The 23630-nt window shown below is 42.9% G+C and overlaps 2 protein-coding genes across 5 annotated transcripts in view; one reads left to right on the top strand and one right to left on the bottom strand.

The window, feature by feature from the left end:
* The first annotated feature begins 1975 nt into the window (after positions 1-1975).
* On the top strand, positions 1976-10306 carry LOC133577339 (zinc fingers and homeoboxes protein 1-like). Of its 3 annotated transcripts, none has more exons than XM_061931064.2 (7): positions 1976-2265; positions 2326-2724; positions 2784-3383; positions 3459-3585; positions 3642-4796; positions 7087-7218; positions 9815-10306. In XM_061931064.2, exons 2-7 carry the CDS (start codon positions 2468-2470, stop codon positions 10067-10069), a joined length of 2526 nt encoding a protein of 841 aa, XP_061787048.2. In that variant the 5' UTR covers positions 1976-2265; positions 2326-2467; the 3' UTR covers positions 10070-10306. The 3 variants fall into 3 exon arrangements, with proteins under 3 accessions (XP_061787048.2, XP_061787049.2, XP_072768659.1); XM_061931065.2 differs by having other exon boundaries at positions 9818-10306; XM_072912558.1 differs by having other exon boundaries at positions 1976-2228.
* Positions 10307-12009: 1703 nt separating this feature from the next.
* LOC133577238 (collagen alpha-1(XIV) chain-like) overlaps positions 12010-23630 on the bottom strand; it is a 32628-nt gene continuing 21007 nt past the window's right edge. Inside the window, exons 38-48 of one of the 2 annotated variants that reach the window (XM_061930889.2) lie at positions 22687-22782; positions 16298-16351; positions 16172-16225; positions 16047-16100; positions 15857-15928; positions 13187-13222; positions 13040-13106; positions 12777-12965; positions 12635-12712; positions 12417-12572; positions 12010-12336 (exon numbers count right to left, since the gene is read on the bottom strand). In XM_061930889.2, coding sequence (XP_061786873.2) covers positions 12173-12336; positions 12417-12572; positions 12635-12712; positions 12777-12965; positions 13040-13106; positions 13187-13222; positions 15857-15928; positions 16047-16100; positions 16172-16225; positions 16298-16351; positions 22687-22782 — 1020 coding nt within the window. In that variant the 3' untranslated portion in view covers positions 12010-12172. Of the gene's footprint in view, positions 12337-12416; positions 12573-12634; positions 12713-12776; positions 12966-13039; positions 13107-13186; positions 13223-15856; positions 15929-16046; positions 16101-16171; positions 16226-16297; positions 16352-22686; positions 22783-23630 lie in introns of those variants that run through there. The other variant, XM_061930890.2, reaches the window with a different exon arrangement.

Genomic DNA, 23630 nt, shown 5'->3' on the forward strand with positions numbered 1-23630 from the left:
ATTATTATACTTCATGTACACATGCAGTATTATTACACCTCATGTACACATGTAGTATTATTATACTTCATGTACACATGTAGTAGTATTATACCTCATGTACACATGTAGTATTATTATACTTCATGTACACATGTAGTATTATTATACCTCATGTACACATGTAGTATTATTGTACTTAATGTACACATGTAGTATTATTGTACTTCATGTACACATGTAGTATTACTATACCTCATGTACACATGTATTATAGTTTATTATACTTAATTTTCAAATTTGTAATATTTTATAATTCTTGATATCCAATGTCTGAATCTAATATTATTTTTTAAATAACTCATTACATTATTAATTTTATCAAATATTATTACATGTTTATATATATATATATATATATATATATATATATATATATATATATATATATATATATATATATATATAAATGTATGTTTATATATGTGTGTGTGTATATATATATATACACACATAAATATACACATATATATATACACATATATATAAATGTATGTTTATATATATATGTATGTTTATATATATATGTGTGTATATATATATACATACACATACATATATATATATAAATATATGTTTATATATATATATATATATATGTATATATATATAAATGTATGTTTATATCAGTGACGTGCGGTCACTAGAGGCAGGTTAGGCGGGGGCCTCACGTGCTATCATGGAAAGAAAAAAAATGTAAAAAGAAAACATTTTTATTAAATTGTTATATGTATCCAGTGATTATGCTATAAAGTTATTTTCCATTTAACTTCACCAGTTTTAGATTATTTTTATTCAAAATCGCTGAATTTTCACATTTGCCGTTCAAATACTGAGAAGAGACGGTGCGGTGATCAGCAGCCAGTTGAGGCACGTCACTCAGTGCCTCAACATGGATTGCGCAATGACTCGGCTAACTGCTGGTCTGCTGTGCAGTGAGACTGTATTGCTATATGAATTATATTATACATTTCCATAGTTTAGTTAGCTGAGGTATATAATGTACAGTGTATTTTGTCAACAACTGTATGTGTGTAACGTATTTCTTGTGCTGAGCGATCATAAAACGGCTGCAAAAGACGCACTGGCTGAGGCTCGCAGTAATCCCGCCTCCTGCACCCCCGCCGTAGAATGCACGGCAACCCCTGACGGGAGTGTTATATCAACTAAAGCCCACACTTAAACTTTCCACGTGCAAGATTGAATCTATTTAAAAAATGTATTTCATAAGAAGCCAAAAAGTGCAAAAACAATAATGTTTTTGCACTTTTTGGAGGGAGGGACAAGCGGTAGTAAATGGCTGGATGGATGAACATGTAAATGGAGTATTGCTAGTGTTTTTTTTATTTATTTTAGAGAGCTTTATAGGTGCAATCGTGTACTATCATTAACTGCATTGTTAACCACCTCGTACTAGCCGTATTTTATCATTTAGAATGCACAAAAAAAAGACAAACATATGTGTTCTTGTTTTACATTCAAAGATTGTGAATGATAGGCAACGTTCCAAAAACAATGGAAATCCCCCTTTAACTTGTAACAAAACAAACTATTGTCTAACTTAATAATCTATTTCTATCAACATTGACGTGTCGGTCAAGTCACGTACGTTCGCCGGTGACGTCATCGCGTGCGGGCACGTTCACGGGGGGAAAAGATGGCAACAGATTGAACTAACAAGTTAACATCAGTCAGCCGAATAACATTTCCTCTGGATGCTACCCTTCAAAATAAAAGTTCAGGCATTGCTCGGTGACCTGAATGAGAACCGTTTAATGTGAAAAGCCTCGTTTAAAAAAAAATCTCAGCAGTGTTTTTTGTGAATGACATTAAATTATATGTCGTGTTCAAAGTAGCAAACCTGTGCGTCTGCTCACAACGGATTTTACTTTGAAAATGCAAAACCGGACGTATTTGTGAGCCATCGGCGGCGCTCTCAAAATGGCCATTGTCACATTCGCTGCTCGAACGGCGTCTTCTCCTCCCAGCTCTGCTTCTTCTTAACGCGGCTCACACCAACCATGCAAGGCGGCCTGGAAGCTGACGGCCGATAGTCGCGGCTCCGACAGATGGACTCCTCGGCGGGCGAAAGGCGGAAGACTGCGCATGAAGACGCCGGAGCCGCGATGCTAACACGTAGCTAGCTGCTAGTCCGCGCCTCGGACACTTCCGGTCAGCTGCGTGCTAACGTGAGCGTGCGCGCGTGCATCGTTGTCGCCACTTCCGGTGCGTCTTGTCGTCGTCCGCGAGCGTGAGTGAGGTATTAACGCAAGCTTGTTGTCGCAGGCTTGACAGGATGAAGATGGACTCCAAGACGCCACAAGGAGGCGCCATCAACTAAAGCTCCGCTCCGCAGGCTCGACAGGATGAGGATGGACTCCAAGACGCCGCAAGGAGGCGCCGTCAACTGAAGCAGCTGCGGAAAAAGATGGCGAGCCGCAGGAAGTCCAGCACGCCATGCATGGTCCCTCCTCCGGACGTGACGGGTGAGGCGGAGTCGGAGGACGCCGGCGTCTCCGGCTCGGACATTTACTCGCACACGAGCGAGGGCGGCTACGAGTGCAAGTACTGCAGCTTCCGCACGCCACAACTCAACCTGTTCACCGTGCACGTGGACTCGGAGCATCCCGACGTGGTCACCAACACCTCCTACGTCTGCGTGGAGTGCGACTTCCACACCAGGAGGTAGGCTCCGCCCCCCCTTTCCGCCGCCCCGCCCCGTCTTAACGTGCGCTCTCCCGCAGCTACGACGCGCTGGTGGCGCACAACGCTCGCCATCACCCGGGCGAGGGCAACTTCACGCGCACCATGGCGAGACGCAACAACGAGACGGTCTTCCAGCAGACGGTCAACGACCTCACCTTCGACGGCGGCTTCGTCAAGATGGAAGACGGCGAGGAGGAGGAGGACGTGCGGCGCCAAGGCATCGCCCTCAGCAAGACCCCCATCATGAGGAGCAGGGCGGAGCCCAAAAAGTTCACCGCCTCGCACAAAATGGCTGTGGAGGACGCCATCAAGGTGGAGAGCCAGGACGAGTACGACGAGCCGCCCACGCTGTCGCCCGCCCCCGTCACCGCCGGCGGGCCGCGACTCGTCCCCGTGTCCTCGCCACTTCACATCCAGACGCTGTCCCCGAGCTTCGTGGTGAACAACGCCAACGTGCTGCATGTGAAAGGTGGCGGCGGCGGCGGCGGCACCATACTTCCTGCCGGGACGCTGGCGCAGGTTCTGTCGGCTTTGCAGAACCATCAGAACCAGACGCAGCTGCTCATCCCCGTCAGCAGCATTCCCGCCTACAACGCCGCCATGGACAACAACGTCCTGTTGGTCAGCGCCTACAGCAGGTAGCCACGCCCACAGGGGCGGAGTCACAGGTGTACAGAAATGTGTCAGGAGGTCAAAGGTCCTCTCGCCCGCAGGTTTCCTTACCCGTCGATGTCGGAGGTCGCCGCCTTGTCGTCGCAGACCAAGTTCAGCGAGGAGAACGTGAGGGTGTGGTTCTCCGCCCAGCGCCTCAAACATGGCGTCAGCTGGACGCCCGAGGAGGTTGGTACCGAGGTCGCCGCCGTGTGCACGGGAACTGACCCGCTTCCTGTCGGCAGGTGGACGAGGCACGCAGGAAGAAGGCCAACGGCACCGTGCAGACCGTCCCCCAGACCATCACCGTCATCCCCGCCAACATGGCCGCCGCCGCCGCCGGCGGCCTGCAGTCCATCTTCCAGACTTGCCAGATCGTGGGCCAGCCGGGCCTGGTCCTCACCCAGGTGGGCGGAGTCGCTGGCACCGTGGGCTCGCCCGTGGCGCTGACCGTCGCCCCTGGCAACCGGCCCAAAGCTTCCGAACCTTCCGCGTCGGAGTCCAAGACGGAGAAGGCGGCCTCTTTGGACTCCGCCTCCAAACCCAAGAAGTCCAAAGAGCAGCTGGCGGAGCTGAAGGCGAGCTACGGCAGGCGGCAGTTCGCCAGCGAGGCGGAGATCTCTCGCCTCATGCAGATCACCAGGCTGTCCAAGCGCGCCATCAAGAAGTGGTTCAGCGACACGCGCTACAATCAGAGGAACGCCAAGGAGCAGCACGCCGACGCCAAGGAGCAGCACGCCGACGCCGACGCCAGGGTCGCGGCGCCGGATGGAGGCGGAAGGAGCGGCGCTAGCGACAGCGCCGCCGGTGACGAGGTCGGCGCCATTGTCATCGACTCCAGCGACGACGCCAGTGACGCCCCGCCGCTGACGGCCCCCTCCCTGGGCTCGCCCCGCCCTCCCCGGGACCGCCGCACCAGCCTCCGCCACGCCTTCCCGGACTTCACGCCCCAGAAGTTCAAAGAGAAGACCTCGGAGCAGCTCCTGGTCCTGGAGTCCAGCTTCCGCCACTGCGACACGCCATCGGACGAGGAGCTGATGCGTCTGCGGGCGCAGACCAAGCTGACGCGGCGGGAGGTGGACGCCTGGTTCATCGAGAGACGCAAAACTCGGGACGCGCCGCCGTCGCCACACGGCCCGGACGGCGGCGACGTGGCCGAGCCCGCCGCCCGGGATCGCCACACCACAGCGGGCCGCAAGGTGCTGAAGAAAACGCCGCAGCAGCTGGACATGCTGAAGAAGGCCTTCGTCCGGTCGCAGTGGCCCACCGCCCAGGACTACGACAAGATGGCGGAGGACAGCGGTCTGCCGCGCTCCTACGTGGTCAACTGGTTTGGTGACACACGCTACGCCTGCAAGAACACCAACCTCAAGTGGTTCTACCTCTACCGCAGCGGCAAGGTACATCATCGTGTCATCTAATCACCTCATCGTGTCACCTAATGACCTGATTGTGTCACCTAATGACCTGATTGTGTCACCTAATGACCTCATAATGTCACCTAATGACCTCATCGTGTCACCTAATCACCTCAACATGTCACCTAATGACCTGATTGTGTCACCTAATGACCTCATAATGTGACCTAATGATCTCATAATGTCACCTAATGACCTCATCGTGTCACCCAATGACCTCATTGTGTGACCTAATGACCTCATCATGTGACCTAATGACCTCATCGTGTGACCCAGTGACCTCATTGTGTGACTTAATGACCTCATCGTGTCACCGAAGGAACTCATCGTGTCACCTAATGACCTCATCGTGTCACCCAATGACCTTGTGTAAACTAATGACCTCATCATGTGACCTAATGACCTCATCGTGTGACCCAGTGACCTCATCGTGTCACCCAATGACCTCATTGTGTGACCTAATGACCTCATCATGTGACCTAATGACCTCATCGTGTGACCCAGTGACCTCATCGTGTGACTTAATGACCTCATCGTGTCACCGAATGACCTCATCGTGTCACCGAAGGAACTCATCGTGTCACCTAATGACCTCATCATGTTACCTAATGACCTCATCGTGTCACCCAATGACCTTGTGTAAACTAATGACCTCATCATGTGACCTAATGACCTCATCGTGTGACCCAGTGACCTCATCGTGTCACCCAATGACCTCATTGTGTGACCTAATGACCTCATCATGTGACCTAATGACCTCATCGTGTGACCCAGTGACCTCATCGTGTGACTTAATGACCTCATCGTGTCACCGAATGACCTCATCGTGTCACCGAAGGAACTCATCGTGTCACCTAATGACCTCATCATGTTACCTAATGACCTCATCGTGTCACCCAATGACCTTGTGTAAACTAATGACCTCATCGTGTGACTTAATGACCTCATCGTGTCACCGAATGACCTCATCGTGTCACCGAAGGAACTCATCGTGTCACCTAATGACCTCATCATGTTACCTAATGACCTCATCGTGTCACCCAATGACCTTGTGTAAACTAATGACCTTATCGTGTGACCTAATGACCTCATCATGTGACCTAATGACCTCATCGTGTGATTTAATGACCTCATCGCGTCACCTAATGACCTCATCGCGTCACCTATTGACCTCATCGTGTCACCCAATGACCTTGTGTAAACTAATGACCTCATCGTGTGACCTAATGACCTCATCATGTGACCTAATGACCTCATCGTGTGATTTAATGACCTCATCGTGTGACCTAATGACCTCATCATGTGACCTAATGACCTCATCGTGTGATTTAATGACCTCATCGCGTCACCTAATGACCGCATCGCGTCACCTAATGACCTCATCGCGTCACCTATTGACCTCATCGTGTCACCCAATGACCTTGTGTAAACTAATGACCTCATCGTGTGACCTAATGACCTCATCATGTGACCCGATGACCTAATGACCTCATGTCACCTAATGACCTCATCATGTTACCTAATGACCTCACCGTGTCACCCAATGACCTTGTGTAAACTAATGACCTCATCGTGTGACCTAATGACCTCATCAGGTGACCCGATGACCATGTGACCTAATGACCTCATCATGTGACCTAATGACCTCATCGTGTGACTTAATGACCTCATCGCGTCACCTCGTGACCTCGTAGCGTCACTTGATGACTTCATCGCATGACCTAATGACCTCATCGTTACACCTAATGACCTCATCATGAGACATCATCACGCCATGTGACATCATGAGACCTCATCATGCCATGTGACCTCATCATGTGAATATGTTATGTGACCTACGCCATGTGACCTCATGTAACAGGTGTGCATGTTACAGGTGGTGTGATGTGTGCAGGTAGATGAGAGCATGTTACAGGTAGATGAGAGGATGTTACAGGTGGTGTGATGTGTGCAGGTAGATGAGAGCATGTTACAGGTAGATGAGAGGATGTTACAGGTGGTGTGATGTGTGCAGGTAGATGAGAGGATGTTACAGGTAGATGAGAGGATGTTACAGGTGGTGTGATGTGTGCAGGTAGATGAGAGGATGTTACAGGTAGATGAGAGGATGTTACAGGTGGTGTGATGTGTGCAGGTAGATGAGAGGATGTTACAGGTAGATGAGAGGATGTTACAGGTGGTGTGATGTGTGCAGGTAGATGAGAGGATGTTACAGGTGGTGTGATGTGTGCAGGTAGATGAGAGGATGTTACAGGTGGTGTAATGTGTGCAGGTAGAGGAGGGAGTCAACAATGGCAACAAAGTCCACAAGAAGTCCAGAAAGCGACACCGTAATTGGTCCACTAGAACACGGAGACCCTATCCTTGCAAGTCTTCTCCACAGGGGGGCGCTGCTCCCAGCAAGGTCTGCTCAACATGCACACACACACACACACACACACACACACACACACACACACACACACACACACACACACACACACACACACACACACACACACTTAGGACTTAAAAAGTGGTGGTTAGTGTAAATGATGAGTCAGCATTACTATTATATATTACTATTTAACATAAATGATGACTACAGTATTTTTTATCAACTCATTACAACCACCCAGTTAGTTAATGTGGTTAGTTATTAAGTAGTTATTTAGTCAGTTAATTTAGTTTGTTAGTTATTAAGTTAGTTATTTAGTTTGAGTTTTTAAGTTATTTATTTAGACAGTTAATTTAGTTGGTTCGTTTTTAATTTAGTTGGTTAGTTGTTAAGTTAGTTATTTAGTCAGTTATTTTAGTTGGTTAGTTGTTAAGTTGGTTATTTAGTTTGAGTTTTTAAGTTATCTATTTAGACAGTTAAATTAGTTGGTTAGTTGTTAAGTTAGTTATTTAGTTTTTAACTTATTTATTTAGTCAGTTAATTTAGTTGGTTCGTTTTTAATGTAGTTATTTAGTTGGTTAGTTTTTAAGTTAGATATTTAGTCCGTTATTTTAGTTGGTTAGTTGTTAAGTTAGTTATTTAGTTTTTCACTTATTTAGTCAGTTAGTTTAGTTGGTTCGTTTTTAATGTAGTTATTTAGTTGGTTAGTTGTTAAGTTAGATATTTAGTCTGTTATTTTAGTTGGTTAGTTGTTAAGTTAGTTATTTAGTCAGTTAATTTAGTTGGTTAGTTGTTAAATTAGTTATTTAGTTGTTAAATTAGTTATTTAGTTTTAGTTTTTAAGTTAGTTATTTAGTTTTCAAGTTATTTATTTAGTCAGTTAATTTCGTTGGTTCGTTTTTTATTTAGTTATTTAGTTACGTTAGTTATTTAGTCAGTTAATTTAGTTTGTTAGTTGTTAAGTTATTTGGTTTTTAGTCATTTAGTCAGTTAATTTAGTTGGTTCGTTTTTTAATTTAGTTATTCAGTTGGTTAGTTGTTAAGTTAGTTATTTAGTTTGAGTTTTTAAGTTATTTATTTAGACAGTTAAATTTGTTGGTTAGTTGTTAAGTTAGTTATTTAGTTTTTCACTTATTTATTTAGTCAGTTAATTTAGTTGGTTCGTTTTTAATGTAGTTATTTAGTTGGTTAGTTGTTAAGTTAGATATTTAGTCTGTTATTTTAGTTGGTTAGTTGTTAAGTTAGTTATTTAGTCAGTTAATTTAGTTGGTTAGTTGTTAAATTAGTTATTTAGTTTTAGTTTTTAAGTTATTTATTTAGTCAGTTAATTTCGTTGGTTCGTTTTTTATTTAGTTAAGTTAGTTATTTAGTTTTTAACTTATTTATTTAGTCAGTTAATTTAGTTGGTTCGTTTTTAATGTAGTTATTTAGTTGGTTAGTTAAGTTAGATATTTAGTCCGTTATTTTAGTTGGTTAGTTAAGTTAGCTATTTAGTTTTTCACTTATTTATTTAGTCAGTTAATTTAGTTGGTTCGTTTTTAATGTAGTTATTTAGTTGGTTAGTTGTTAAGTTAGATATTTAGTCTGTTATTTTAGTTGGTTAGTTGTTAAGTTAGTTATTTAGTCAGTTAATTTAGTTGGTTAGTTGTTAAATTAGTTATTTAGTTTTAGTTTTTAAGTTATTTATTTAGTCAGTTAATTTCGTTGGTTCGTTTTTTATTTAGTTAAGTTAGTTATTTAGTTTTTAACTTATTTATTTAGTCAGTTAATTTAGTTGGTTCGTTTTTAATGTAGTTATTTAGTTGGTTAGTTAAGTTAGATATTTAGTCCGTTATTTTAGTTGGTTAGTTAAGTTAGCTATTTAGTTTTTCACTTATTTATTTAGTCAGTTAATTTAGTTGGTTCGTTTTTAATGTAGTTATTTAGTTGGTTAGTTGTTAAGTTAGATATTTAGTCTGTTATTTTAGTTGGTTAGTTGTTAAATTAGTTACTTAGTTGTTAAATTAGTTATTTAGTTTTAGTTTTTAAGTTAGTTATTTTGTTTTTAAGTTATTTATTTAGTCAGTTAATTTCGTTGGTTCGTTTTTTTATTTAGTTATTTAGTTAAGTTAGTTATTTAGTCAGTTAATTTAGTTTGTTAGTTGTTAAGTTATTTGGTTTTTAGTCATTTAGTCAGTTAATTTAGTTGGTTCGTTTTTTTATTTAGTTATTCAGTTGGTTAGTTGTTAAGTTAGTTATTTAGTCAGTAAATTTAGTTGGTTAGTTGTAAAGTTAGTTATTTAGTCAATTAATTTAGTTTTAGTTAGTTGTTCAAGACGAACCTCAGAATAACGATACAGGAAACGATTGAATCATATCAGCACCACCCAAACAATGAACGACAAAAACTGGAATTTATTTTAGGTCCAACAGTATTTCATCATATTGATGCACATAATATTTATATCTTGAAGGATTCTGATTGGTTGAAAATGCACTTTGGCGTGTGTGTGTGTGTGTGTGTGTGTGTGTGTGTGTGTGTGTGTGTGTGTGTGTGTGTGTGTGTGTGTGTGTGTGTGTGTGTGTGTGTGTGTGTGTGTGTGTGTGTGTGTGTGTGTGTGTGTGTGTGTGTGTGTGCGTGAAGCAGGCCATGAGCGGCAAGGCGTTGCTGAAGGAGCACTACCTCCAGCACGGGGTGGTGAGGGAAGAGGAGGTGCAGGCGTTGGCGGTGCAGGCGGACATGAGCGAGCAGGAAGTGAGGGCGTGGTTGAGTGGGCGGGCGCAGGAAGACAAGGAGATGTTGAGCGAGGAGGAAGCACTTGAAGGTGAGGTGAAAGAAGAAGCTTCTGACGACACGGAGGACCAAGTGTCTCCTGGTGCAAGGTCACAGCCAACGTAAGCATGGTGGTGTTGTTGTTGTGACACCATGCTGCACCTCCAAATGGACACTTTTATTGTGGCGGGACAAGCCCAGCTTTCATACCTTTTTTCTTTCTTTCACTTTGTATGACAAAGATTGCAAATATTTCTCAGAGTGACGCCTCTTGTATTCAACATTTCTTCCAAGCTGACCTTGGGGGACTTTTATTGTGAAAGGCACTAGGAAGTCCAATCAGTGGCATCAAGCGTGTTTATGCTGAATAAACATGAAAAGTTGTCAAAGTTGAGTAATCCTTTAATTTCACAAATCAGCTTGTGTGATGTCACACTTCCTGTTTTGTCCGCACTCACTTCCTGTTTTTCCTGCACGCACTTCCTGTTTTGCCTGCATGCACTTCCTGTCTTGCCTGCATGCACTTCCTGTTTTGCCTGCACGCACTTCCTGTTTTTCCTGCACGCACTTCCTGTTTTGTCTGCACGCACTTCCTGTTTTGCCTGCATGCACTTCCTGTTTTGCCTGCACGCACTTCCTGTTTTGTCTGCACGCACTTCCTGTTTTCACTACGTCTTCCTGCACTTCTTCAGGAATAAAAATGGGCCCTCAGGTAACAAACACCTGGCATACAACAAAGAGCAGATATATCAGACAGGTGTTGAGGTATCAGACACTGATGTTGAGGTGTCAGACGGGTGTTGAGGTGTCAGACAGGTGTTGAGGTATCAGACAGGTGTTGAGGTATCAGACAGGTGTTGAGGTGTCAGACAGGTGTTGAGGTATCAGACAGGTGTTGAGGTATCAGACATGTGTTGAGGTGTCAGACAGGTATTGAGGTATCTGACAGGTGTTGAGGTATCAGACAGGTATTGAGGTATCTGACAGGTGTTGAGGTATCAGACAGGTATTGAGGTATCTGACAGGTGTTGAGGTATCAGACAGGTGTTGAGGTGTCAGACATGTGTTGAGGTGTCAGACATGTGTTGAGGTGTCAGACAGGTGTTGAGGTATCAGACAGGTGTTGAGGTGTCAGACAGGTGTTGAGGTGTCAGACATGTGTTGAGGTGTCAGACAGGTGTTGAGGTGTCAGACACTGATGTTGAGGTGTCAGACGGGTGTTGAGGTATCAGACAAGTGTTGAGGTGTCAGACAGGTGTTGAGGTATCAGACAGGTGTTGATGTATCAGACAGGTGTTGAGGTGTCAGACAGGTGTTGAGGTATCAGACAGGTGTTGATGTATCAGACAGGTGTTGAGGTGTCAGACAGGTGTTGAGGTATCAGACAGGTGTTGAGGTATCAGACAGGTGTTGAGGTGTCAGACAGGTGTTGAGGTATCAGACAGGTGTTGAGGTGTCAGACATGTGTTGAGGTGTCAGACAGGTGTTGAGGTGTCAGACAGGTGTTGAGGTGTCAGACGGGTGTTGAGGTGTCAGACGGGTGTTGAGGTATCAGACGGGTGTTGAGGTATCAGACAGGTGTTGAGGTGTCAGACAGGTGTTGAGGTGTCAGACATGTGTTGAGGTGTCAGACAAAAAAATAACTTCATTTTGGCAAAATGTTCATTATCTTCGGACCTGACCCTTGACCCCTGACCCCTGACCCGCACAACAGGACTTGCCTACACCTCAGAAAACTAACCAGGAAGTGGCGAAGACACCTGGCATCAGCTCAAGGTTGGTAGCAAACATGGCGCCCTGTGGTCACGTGATCATTGAGGAGCTGGTTGGCCACACCCTCTTCAGAGTCTGGACACCTGCACCTGCACCACTGACCTCACCTCAGGTGTCATCCAGTAACAAAGTGGGCGTGGTCTGCGGTGAGGTTGGCAGGCAGCCAATAGTAGACCACTTCCTGTGGGACGCCACAATAAAAGCAGGCTTTGATGGTATTTGGATTTATTGTTTAACAGGAAGTCATTAAAACAACACTTCCTGTGAACACGCCCCTTTTGTGGACACGTCAACGCCAACTGCCGGTGAGCGTGGTGACGGCGGGGGCTGGGGCGGCTGCCTTGGTTACCAGGGCAACCGGCCAGACAGTCCCAGTGGTGACCTTCAGAAAGTTCTGCTGGACCCAACAAGAAAACAACAAAGACTACGACTCCATCACTTCCTGTTCCTGCGTGGTCACGCCGGCCCCGCCTCCTCCTCAGGGATCAGCTCTGAGTGGTCGGCGTCCGGCTCGCCGTCGTCCACGGGCCGAGGCGGCGGGTAGTCGGGCTGGTAGTAGCGGTACGGGTCCTCGTCCTCGGCCTCGCCGTAGTTCTGGAAGATGTTGGACGGAAGCTGGACTGCGGGGACACGGCGCCGTCAGTAGCGGTAGCCCCGCCCCAGCCCCCTCCCGCCGAGCGTGCTTCCCGTCAGGGCGTACCTCCCACGTTGTAACCTAGGCAGGCGTTCTGGTCGCAGTACCCAGGAGGTCCTGCAGGACCCACCGAGCCCGGAACACCTGGACGGCCGGGTGCTCCGGGTGTCCCAGGTCGCCCTGAATGTCCCTGACTGCCAGGCCGGCCTTGTCCTGGCACACCTGCAGGAACACACCTTTAGGCTAACATGCTAAGCTAACGCCCGCTTCCTGTGTGTGATTACCAGGAGGTCCTGGGGGTCCTCTGGGGCCTTGGACTCCCACACCAGCTGAGCCCTTCTCCCCCCTCTCACCCAGGGGACCTGCACACAAGACACCAAAACAGTCCCACAACCTTCCCGCTCGCAGCCGTTGCACCTGCCGCACCTCGTTCCCCGGGTTGACCGTTCTGCCCGTTTTGTCCGGGAAAACCGGGCCTCCCGGGTGGGCCTTGCTCTCCTTGGGGGCCGGCCTGTCCGTGTCGGCCGGGTTCTCCGGGGGGTCCCGGTACCGTGCGGATGGTCACCGACGGGCTGGGCGCGTGGTTCAAGATGGCGTTGTACTGAGCCATGTGACCTGCAAGCGGCGGGGGGAGGGTGTGGCGTGGTGCGGGCGTTCTTGCTAACGTGGCGTTAAGCTAACGTACTCACTCTGGATCAGCTGCTCACACACCTGCCGGGCGATGTCCTGCACCGCGCTGGTGGACTGCTGGTCTCCCTGGCAACACACACACACACCTGCTCAGGTGGGAGGAGTCACAAAAGGTGAGTCAGTCTGAGAGAAAAAATGACACATACCCGTTCACCTTTGTCGCCCTTGGATCCAGGCGGGCCCTGAAATCATGCAGACAGCCTTGTTAGCTTCTTAGCACGTTAGCTTGTTAGCTAATTAGCATGATCTTTTCTTAGCTCATTAACACATTAGCTTATTACCTCGTTAGCACATGAGCTAGGTAGCTCATTGGCTTGTTAGCTAATTAGCTTGTTGATTTGTTAGCTCATTAGCTTGTTAGCAGTTTTTCTGTTACTTTATTAGCTAGTGAGCACGTTAGCTCATTAACTTGTAAGCCTGCTATCGCATTAGCCTGCTAGCACTTTAGCTGGTTAGCATGTTAACTCATTAGCACATTAGCTTAGCTTGTTCACTTATTAGCTTGTAAGGACATTAGCACATTAACCTGCTCGCACATTAGCTTTTCACTCATTAGCATGTAAACAAATTGGCCTGTGAGCATGTTCGCTTATTAGCTTGTTAGCACTTAAGCTTGTTGGCGAGTTAACTCATTAGCTTGTTAGCACTTAAGCTTGTCGGCGAGTTAACTCATTAGCTTGTTAGCACTTAAACTTGTCGGCGACTTAACTCATTAGCTTGTTAGCACTTAAGCTTGATGGCGAGTTAACTCATTAGCTAGCTTGTAAGCACTTAAGCTTGTCGGCGAGTTAACTCATTAGCTTGTTAGCACATAAGCTTGATGGCGAGTTAACTCATTAGCTAGCTTGTAAGCACTTAAGCTTGTCGGCGAGTTAACTCATTAGCTTGTTAGCACATAAGCTTGTTGGTGAGTTAACTCATTAGCTTGTTAGCACTTAAGCTTGTCGGCAAGTTAACTCATTAGCTTGTTAGCACTTAAGTTTGTCGGTGAGTTAACTCATTAGCTTGTTAGCACTTAAGCTTGTCGGCGAGTTAACTCATTAGCTAGCTTGTAAGCACTTAAGCTTGTCGGCGACTTAACTCATTAGCTTGTTAGCACATAAGCTTGATGGCGAGTTAACTCATTAGCTAGCTTGTAAGCACTTAAGCTTGTCGGCGAGTTAACTCATTAGCTTGTTAGCACTTAAGCTTGATGGCGAGTTAACTCATTAGCTAGCTTGTAAGCACTTAAGCTTGTCGGCGAGTTAACTCATTAGCTTGTTAGCACATAAGCTTGTTGGTGAGTTAACTCATTAGCTTGTTAGCACTTAAGCTTGTCGGCAAGTTAACTCATTAGCTTGTTAGCACTTAAGTTTGTCGGTGAGTTAACTCATTAGCTTGTTAGCACTTAAGCTTGTCGGCGAGTTAACTCATTAGCTAGCTTGTAAGCACTTAAGCTTGTCGGCGACTTAACTCATTAGCTTGTTAGCACTTAAGCTTGTCGGCGAGTTAACTCATTAGCTTGTTAGCACTTAAGCTTGTCGGCGAGTTAACTCATTAGCTTGTAGCACTTAAGCTTGTCTGCGAGTTAACTCATTAGCTTGTGAGCACTTAAGCTTGTTGGCGAATTAACTCATTAGCTTGTTAGCACTTAAGCTTGTCGGCGAGTTAACTCATTAGCTTGTTAGCACTTAAGCTTGTCGGCGAGTTAACTCATTAGCTTGTAGCACTTAAGCTTGTCTGCGAGTTAACTCATTAGCTTGTGAGCACTTAAGCTTGTCGGCGAGTTAACTCATTAGCTTGTTAGCACTTAAGCTTGTCGGCGAGTTAACTCATTAGCTTGTTAGCACTTAAGCTTGTCGGCGAGTTAACTCATTAGCTTGTTAGCACTTAAGCTTGTCGGCGAGTTAACTCATTAGCTTGTTAGCACTTAAGCTTGTCGGCGAGTTAACTCATTAGCTTGTTAGCACTTAAGCTTGTCGGCGAGTTAACTCATTAGCTTGTTAGCACTTAAGCTTGTCGGCGAGTTAACTCATTAGCTTGTTAGCACTTAAGCTTGATGGCGAGTTTACTCATTAGCTAGCTTGTAAGCACTTAAGCTTGTCGGCGAGTTAACTCAATAGCTTGTTAGCACTTAAGCTTGTCGGCGAGTTAACTCATTAGCTTGTTAGCACTTAAGCTTGTCGGCGAGTTAACTCATTAGCTTGTTAGCACTTAAGCTTGTCGGCGAGTTAACTCATTAGCTTGTTAGCACTTAAGTTTGTCGGCGAGTTAACTCATTAGCTTGTTAGCACTTAAGTTTGTCGGCGAGTTAACTCATTAGCTTGTTAGCACTTAAGCTTGTCGGCGAGTTAACTCATTAGCTTGTTAGCACTTTAGCTTGTCGGCGAGTTAACTCATTAGCTTGTTAGCACTTAAGCTTGTTGGCGAGTTAACTCATTAGCTTGTTAGCACTTTAGCTTGTCAGCGAGTTAACTCATTAGCTTGTAAGCACTTAAGCTTGTTGGCGAGTTAACTCATTAGCTTGTTAGCACTTAAGCTTGTCGGCGAGTTAACTCATTAGCTTGTTAGCACTTAAGCTTGTCAGCGAGTTAACTCATTAGCTTGTTAGCACTTAAGCTTGTCGGCGAGTTAACTCATTAGCTTGTTAGCACTTTAGCTTGTCGGCGAGTTAACTCATTAGCTTGTTAGCACTTAAGCTTGTTGGCGAGTTAACTCATTAGCTTGTTAGCACTTTAGCTTGTCAGCGAGTTAACCCATTAGCTTGTAAGCACTTAAGCTTGTTGGCGAGTTAACTCATTAGCTTGTTAGCTTGGGGACGAGAGCTGCTAACTCACCGGCGGTCCCAGTTCTCCATGTTTCCCAGCAGCACCCGTGTTACCGGGGGCACCTGGGGCTCCTGGACTGCCCTGCAGGTGGGAGGAAGGAGGCGGTCTTAGTAAATCATAAAGATAGCACCAGGTGTACCTGAGTCCAACACCTGTGTGATGGATCGCAGCAATGCATCATGGGAGTGTGACAACTTACAATAACACCGGGGGGGCCCGGGCGGCCGTGGGGGCCGTCTTTACCTGGCTCACCCTGTGGTCAACAAAGAAAGGTATGAGATGGACGACACCTTGACTCCGCCCCCTTCTCACCCTCCCACTCACCCGGGGGCCAGGAAGTCCTTCCCTGCCTGGAACGCCCCCTCGCCCCGTCACGCCCTGAACACACAGGTCAAGGAAGGTCACAGGTCACAGGTCACATGACAAGGTGTGCCAGAAGGAGACACTCACCTGTAGACCTTGTTGCCCCGCCTCCCCTTTCTGACCTCGCTCCCCCGGACCACCCTGCATGTCAACACATCAACATGTTGGTGCTAGTAGATGTTGTTCTGTAACATGTTGGTGCTAGTAGATGTTGTTCTTTAAGATGTTGGTGCTAGTAGATGTTGTCCTGTAACATGTTGGTGCTAGTAGATGTTGTTCTTTAACATGTTGGTGCTAGTAGATGTTGTTCTGTAACATGTTGGTGCTAGTAGATGTTGTTCTGTAACATGTTGGTGCTAGTAGATGTTGTTCTGTAACATGTTGGTGCTAGTAGATGTTGTTCTGTAACATGTTGGTGCTAGTAGATGTTGTTCTGTAACATGTTGGTGCTAGTAGATGTTGTTCTGTAACATGTTGGTGCTAGTAGATGTTGTTCTGTAACATGTTGGTGCTAGTAGATGTTGTTCTGTAACATGTTGGTGCTAGTAGATGTTGTTCTGTAACATGTTGGTGCTAGTAGATGTTGTTCTTTAAGATGTTGGTGCTAGTAGATGTTGTTCTTTAAGATGTTGGTGCTAGTAGATGTTGTTCTTTAACATGTTGGTGCTAGTCGATGTTGTTCTTTAACATGTTGGTGCTAGTAGATGTTGTTCTTTAAGATGTTGGTGCTAGTAGATGTTGTTCTTTAACATGTTGGTGCTAGTCGATGTTGTTCTTTAACATGTTGGTGCTAGTAGATGTTGTTCTTTAAGATGTTGGTGCTAGTAGATGTTGTTCTTTAACATGTTGGTGCTAGTAGATGTTGTTCTTTAAGATGTTGGTGCTAGTAGATGTTGTTCTTTAAGATGTTGGTGCTAGTAGATGTTGTTCTTTAAGATGTTGGTGCTAGTAGATGTTGTTCTTTAAGATGTTGGTGCTAGTAGATGTTGTTCTTTAAGATGTTGGTGCTAGTAGATGTTGTTCTTTAAGATGTTGGTGCTAGTAGATGTTGTTCTTTAACATGTTGGTGCTAGTAGATGTTGTTCTTTAAGATGTTGGTGCTAGTAGATGTTGTTCTTTAACATGTTGGTGCTAGTAGATGTTGTTCTGTAACATGTTGGTGCTAGTAGATGTTGTTCTTTAAGATGTTGGTGCTAGTAGATGTTGTTCTTTAAGATGTTGGTGCTAGTAGATGTTGTTCTTTAACATGTTGGTGCTAGTAGATGTTGTTCTTTAACATGTTGGTGCTAGTAGATGTTGTTCTTTAACATGTTGGTGCTAGTAGATGTTGTTCTTTAAGATGTTGGTGCTAGTAGATGTTGTTCTTTAAGATGTTGGTGCTAGTAGATGTTGTTCTGTAACATGTTGGTGCTAGTAGATGTTGGTGCTAGTAGATGTTGGTGCTAGTAGATGTTGTTCTGTAACATGTTGGTGCTAGTAGATGTTGGTGCTAGTAGATGTTGGTGCTAGTAGATGTTCTGTAACATGTTGGTGCTAGTAGATGTTGTGCTGTAACATGTTGGTGCTAGTAGATGTTGTTCTTTAAGATGTTGGTGCTAGTAGATGTTGTTCTGTAACATGTTGGTGCTAGTAGATGTTGTTCTGTAACATGTTGGTGCTAGTAGATGTTGTTCTGTAACATGTTGGTGCTAGTAGATGTTGTTCTGTAACATGTTGGTGCTAGTAGATGTTGTTCTGTAACATGTTGGTGCTAGTAGATGTTGTTCTGTAACATGTTGGTGCTAGTAGATGTTGTTCTGTAACATGTTGGTGCTAGTAGATGTTGTTCTGTAACATGTTGGTGCTAGTAGATGTTGTTCTTTAAGATGTTGGTGCTAGTAGATGTTGTTCTTTAAGATGTTGGTGCTAGTAGATGTTGTTCTTTAACATGTTGGTGCTAGTCGATGTTGTTCTTTAACATGTTGGTGCTAGTAGATGTTGTTCTTTAAGATGTTGGTGCTAGTAGATGTTGTTCTTTAACATGTTGGTGCTAGTCGATGTTGTTCTTTAACATGTTGGTGCTAGTAGATGTTGTTCTTTAAGATGTTGGTGCTAGTAGATGTTGTTCTTTAACATGTTGGTGCTAGTAGATGTTGTTCTTTAAGATGTTGGTGCTAGTAGATGTTGTTCTTTAAGATGTTGGTGCTAGTAGATGTTGTTCTTTAAGATGTTGGTGCTAGTAGATGTTGTTCTTTAAGATGTTGGTGCTAGTAGATGTTGTTCTTTAAGATGTTGGTGCTAGTAGATGTTGTTCTTTAAGATGTTGGTGCTAGTAGATGTTGTTCTTTAACATGTTGGTGCTAGTAGATGTTGTTCTTTAAGATGTTGGTGCTAGTAGATGTTGTTCTTTAACATGTTGGTGCTAGTAGATGTTGTTCTGTAACATGTTGGTGCTAGTAGATGTTGTTCTTTAAGATGTTGGTGCTAGTAGATGTTGTTCTTTAAGATGTTGGTGCTAGTAGATGTTGTTCTTTAACATGTTGGTGCTAGTAGATGTTGTTCTTTAACATGTTGGTGCTAGTAGATGTTGTTCTTTAACATGTTGGTGCTAGTAGATGTTGTTCTTTAAGATGTTGGTGCTAGTAGATGTTGTTCTTTTAGATGTTGGTGCTAGTAGATGTTGTTCTGTAACATGTTGGTGCTAGTAGATGTTGGTGCTAGTAGATGTTGGTGCTAGTAGATGTTGTTCTGTAACATGTTGGTGCTAGTAGATGTTGGTGCTAGTAGATGTTGGTGCTAGTAGATGTTCTGTAACATGTTGGTGCTAGTAGATGTTGTGCTGTAACATGTTGGTGCTAGTAGATGTTGTTCTTTAAGATGTTGGTGCTAGTAGATGTTGTTCTTTAACATGTTGGTGCTAGTAGATGTTGTTCTTTAAGATGTTGGTGCTAGTAGATGTTGTTCTTTAACATGTTGGTGCTAGTAGATGTTGTTCTGTAACATGTTGGTGCTAGTAGATGTTGTTCTTTAAGATGTTGGTGCTAGTAGATGTTGTTCTTTAAGATGTTGGTGCTAGTAGATGTTGTTCTTTAACATGTTGGTGCTAGTAGATGTTGTTCTTTAACATGTTGGTGCTAGTAGATGTTGTTCTTTAACATGTTGGTGCTAGTAGCTGTTGTTCTTTAAGATGTTGGTGCTAGTAGATGTTGTTCTTTAAGATGTTGGTGCTAGTAGATGTTGTTCTGTAACATGTTGGTGCTAGTAGATGTTGGTGCTAGTAGATGTTGGTGCTAGTAGATGTTGGTGCTAGTAGATGTTGTTCTGTAACATGTTGGTGCTAGTAGATGTTGGTGCTAGTAGATGTTGTTCTGTAACATGTTGGTGCTAGTAGATGTTGTTCTGTAACATGTTGGTGCTAGTAGATGTTGTTCTTTAAGATGTTGGTGCTAGTAGATGTTGTTCTTTAAGATGTTGGTGCTAGTAGATGTTGTTCTTTAACATGTTGGTGCTAGTAGATGTTGTTCTTTAACATGTTGGTGCTAGTAGATGTTGTTCTGTAACATGTTGGTGCTAGTAGATGTTGTTCTTTAACATGTTGGTGCTAGTAGATGTTGTTCTTTAACATGTTGGTGCTAGTAGATGTTGTTCTTTAAGATGTTGGTGCTAGTAGATGTTGTTCTGTAACATGTTGGTGCTAGTAGATGTTGTTCTTTAACATGTTGGTGCTAGTAGATGTTGTTCTTTAAGATGTTGGTGCTAGTAGATGTTGTTCTTTAAGATGTTGGTGCTAGTAGATGTTGTTCTTTAAGATGTTGGTGCTAGTAGATGTTGTTCTTTAACATGTTGGTGCTAGTAGATGTTGTTCTTTAACATGTTGGTGCTAGTAGATGTTGTTCTGTAACATGTTGGTGCTAGTAGATGTTGTTCTTTAACATGTTGGTGCTAGTAGATGTTGTTCTTTAAAATGTTGGTGCTAGTAGATGTTGTTCTTTAACATGTTGGTGCTAGTAGATGTTGTTCTTTAACATGTTGGTGCTAGTCGATGTTGTTCTTTAACATGTTGGTGCTAGTAGATGTTGTTCTGTAAGATGTTGGTGCTAGTAGATGTTGTTCTGTAACATGTTGGTGCTAGTAGATGTTGTTCTTTAACATGTTGGTGCTAGTAGATGTTGTTCTGTAACATGTTGGTGCTAGTAGATGTTGTTCTTTAACATGTTGGTGCTAGTAGATGTTGTTCTTTAAAATGTTGGTGCTAGTAGATGTTGTTCTTTAACATGTTGGTGCTAGTAGATGTTGTTCTTTAACATGTTGGTGCTAGTCGATGTTGTTCTTTAACATGTTGGTGCTAGTAGATGTTGTTCTGTAAGATGTTGGTGCTAGTAGATGTTGTTCTGTAACATGTTGGTGCTAGTAGATGTTGTTCTTTAACATGTTGGTGCTAGTAGATGTTGTTCTGTAACATGTTGGTGCTAGTAGATGTTATTCTTTAACATGTTGGTGCTAGTAGATGTTATTCTTTAACATGTTGGTGCTAGTAGATGTTGTTCTGTAACATGTTGGTGCTAGTAGATGTTGTTCTTTAACATGCTGGTGCTAGTAGATGTTGTTCTGTAACATGTTGGTGCTAGTAGATGTTATTCTTTAACATGTTGGTGCTAGTAGATGTTGTTCTTTAACATGTTGGTGCTAGTAGATGTTGTTCTTTAACATGTTGGTGCTAGTAGATGTTGTTCTGTAACATGTTGGTGCTAGTAGATGTTGTTCTTTAACATGTTGGTGCTAGTAGATGTTGTTCTTTAACATGTTGGTGCTAGTAGATGTTGTTCTTTAAGATGTTGGTGCTAGTAGATGTTGTTCTGTAACATGTTGGTGCTAGTAGATGTTGTTCTTTAAGATGTTGGTGCTAGTAGATGTTGTTCTTTAACATGTTGGTGCTAGTAGATGTTGTTCTGTAACATGTTGGTGCTAGTAGATGTTGTTCTGTAACATGTTGTTGCTAGTAGATGTTGTTCTTTAAGATGTTGGTGCTAGTAGATGTTGTTCTTTAAGATGTTGGTGCTAGTAGATGTTGTTCTTTAACATGTTGGTGCTAGTAGATGTTGTGCTTTAACATGTTGGTGCTAGTAGATGTTGTTCTTTAACATGTTGGTGCTAGTAGATGTTGTTCTGTAACATGTTGGTGCTAGTAGATGTTGTTCTTTAACATGTTGGTGCTAGTAGATGTTGTGCTTTAACATGTTGGTGCTAGTAGATGTTGTTCTTTAACATGTTGGTGCTAGTAGATGTTGTTCTTTAACATGTTGGTGCTAGTAGATGTTGTTCTGTAACATGTTGGTGCTAGTAGATGTTGTTCTTTAAGATGTTGGTGCTAGTCGATGTTGTTCTGTAACATGTTGGTGCTAGTAGATGTTGTTCTTTAACATGTTGGTGCTAGTAGATGTTGTTCTGTAACATGTTGGTGCTAGTCGATGTTGTTCTTTAACATGTTGGTGCTAGTAGATGTTGTTCTTTAACATGTTGGTGCTAGTAGATGTTGTTCTGTAACATGTTGGTGCTAGTAGATGTTGTTCTTTAACATGTTGGTGCTAGTAGATGTTGTTCTGTAACATGTTGGTGCTAGTAGATGTTGTTCTGCAAGATGTTGGTGCTAGTAGATGTTGTTCTTTAACATGTTGGTGCTAGTAGATGTTGTTCGGTAACATGTTGGTGCTAGTAGATGTTGTTCGGTAACATGTTGGTGCTAGTAGATGTTGTTCGGTAACATGTTGGTGCTAGTAGATGTTGTTCGGTAACATGTTGGTGCTAGTAGATGTTGTTCTTTAACATGTTGGTGCTAGTAGATGTTGTTCTTTAACATGTTGGTGCTAGTAGATGTTGTTCTTTAACATGTTGGTGCTAGTAGATGTTGTTCTTTAACATGTTGGTGCTAGTAGATGTTGTTCTTTAACATGTTGGTGCTAGTAGATGTTGTTCTTTAACATGTTGGTGCTAGTAGATGTTGTTCTTTAACATGTTGGTGCTAGTAGATGTTGTTCTTTAACATGTTGGTGCTAGTAGATGTTGTTCTTTAACATGTTGGTGCTAGTAGATGTTGTTCTTTAACATGTTGGTGCTAGTAGATGTTGTTCTTTAACATGTTGGTGCTAGTAGATGTTGTTCTTTAACATGTTGGTGCTAGTAGATGTTGTTCTGTAACATGTTGGTGCTAGTCGATGTGTTGCAGCAATAAATGTGAGGACTTTTGTCCTCCATGCAATGACATTTATGACACACAAATGGACGTACAATAAGTGGAAAAGGCAAAACACAGAATTAAAAAGATTAAAACTGGGCTTGGTGTATTTTTATATTGCTATTATTTCAGTTGATTGTTGTTATTTTAGGTATTGTTGATTTGTTTGTGCTTCACATCTGTTGTTGTTGACAATAACAACATTTCAAATGCATGATTATTGCTGATAATTTGGTGTCCAGCCCTAACATGACATCACACTTACTGGGGGGCCCCTGATGGAGCGTCCACTGGGCCCCAGTGGTCCTGGGGGCCCCTGAGGACCCGACACTCCAGGCTCACCAACTAGTCCTGCCAGGCCCTGAGTGGGAAACACGTGATCAGCTGATATCATGTGACCTATCACGTCATGTGACTTATCACATCATGTGACCTATCACATCATGTGACCTATAGAATCATGTGACCTATAGAATCATGTGACCTATCGCATCTTGTGACCTTTCACATCATGTGACCTATCGCATCATGTGACATATAGAATCATGTGACCTATCACGTGCTGGGTGCAAGCAGAATATTAATTTTAAAAAAAATAGAAATAATAAAAAAAATAATCTAAATAAAATGATCATTTTATTAATAGAAATAAATATTAATATTAATATTTGTAGGAACTTTATTTGCTGCCATTAGTGGCTGTGCATTTATTACTTTGTTAGATTTTTGTTTTATTGATTAGTTATTTGTTAGATTATTTGTTTGACTGATTAGTTTGTTAGATTATAAAAAAAATTCGGATTTTTTTGTTTATTTTGTTATTCATTTGTTAAATTATTAATTTATTTGTTAGATTATTTGTTTTATTGATTAGTATACTCTTAATTTGTAAGATTATTTATTTTATTTGTTAGATTATTTGTTTTATTTGTTAAAATATTTGTTTTATTGATTTGTTTATTGTTAGATTATTTTTTGTTTTTTAGATTATTTGTTTTATTCATTAGTTTATTTGTTGGATTATTTGTTTTACTGATTAGTTTGTTAAATTATTTGTTTTATTGATTAGTTTATTTGTTAAATTATTTTTTGTTCGATTGTTTTATTGATTAATTTGTTACATTATCTGTTTAATTTATTAGTTTGTTAGATGTTTTGTTTTATTTGCTAGTTCATTTGTTAAATTATTAGTTTTATTTATTAATTTAT

This window comes from Nerophis lumbriciformis, linkage group LG37 (assembly GCF_033978685.3).
Source record: "Nerophis lumbriciformis linkage group LG37, RoL_Nlum_v2.1, whole genome shotgun sequence".
In the NCBI taxonomy this organism is placed as follows: Eukaryota; Metazoa; Chordata; class Actinopteri; order Syngnathiformes; family Syngnathidae; genus Nerophis; species Nerophis lumbriciformis.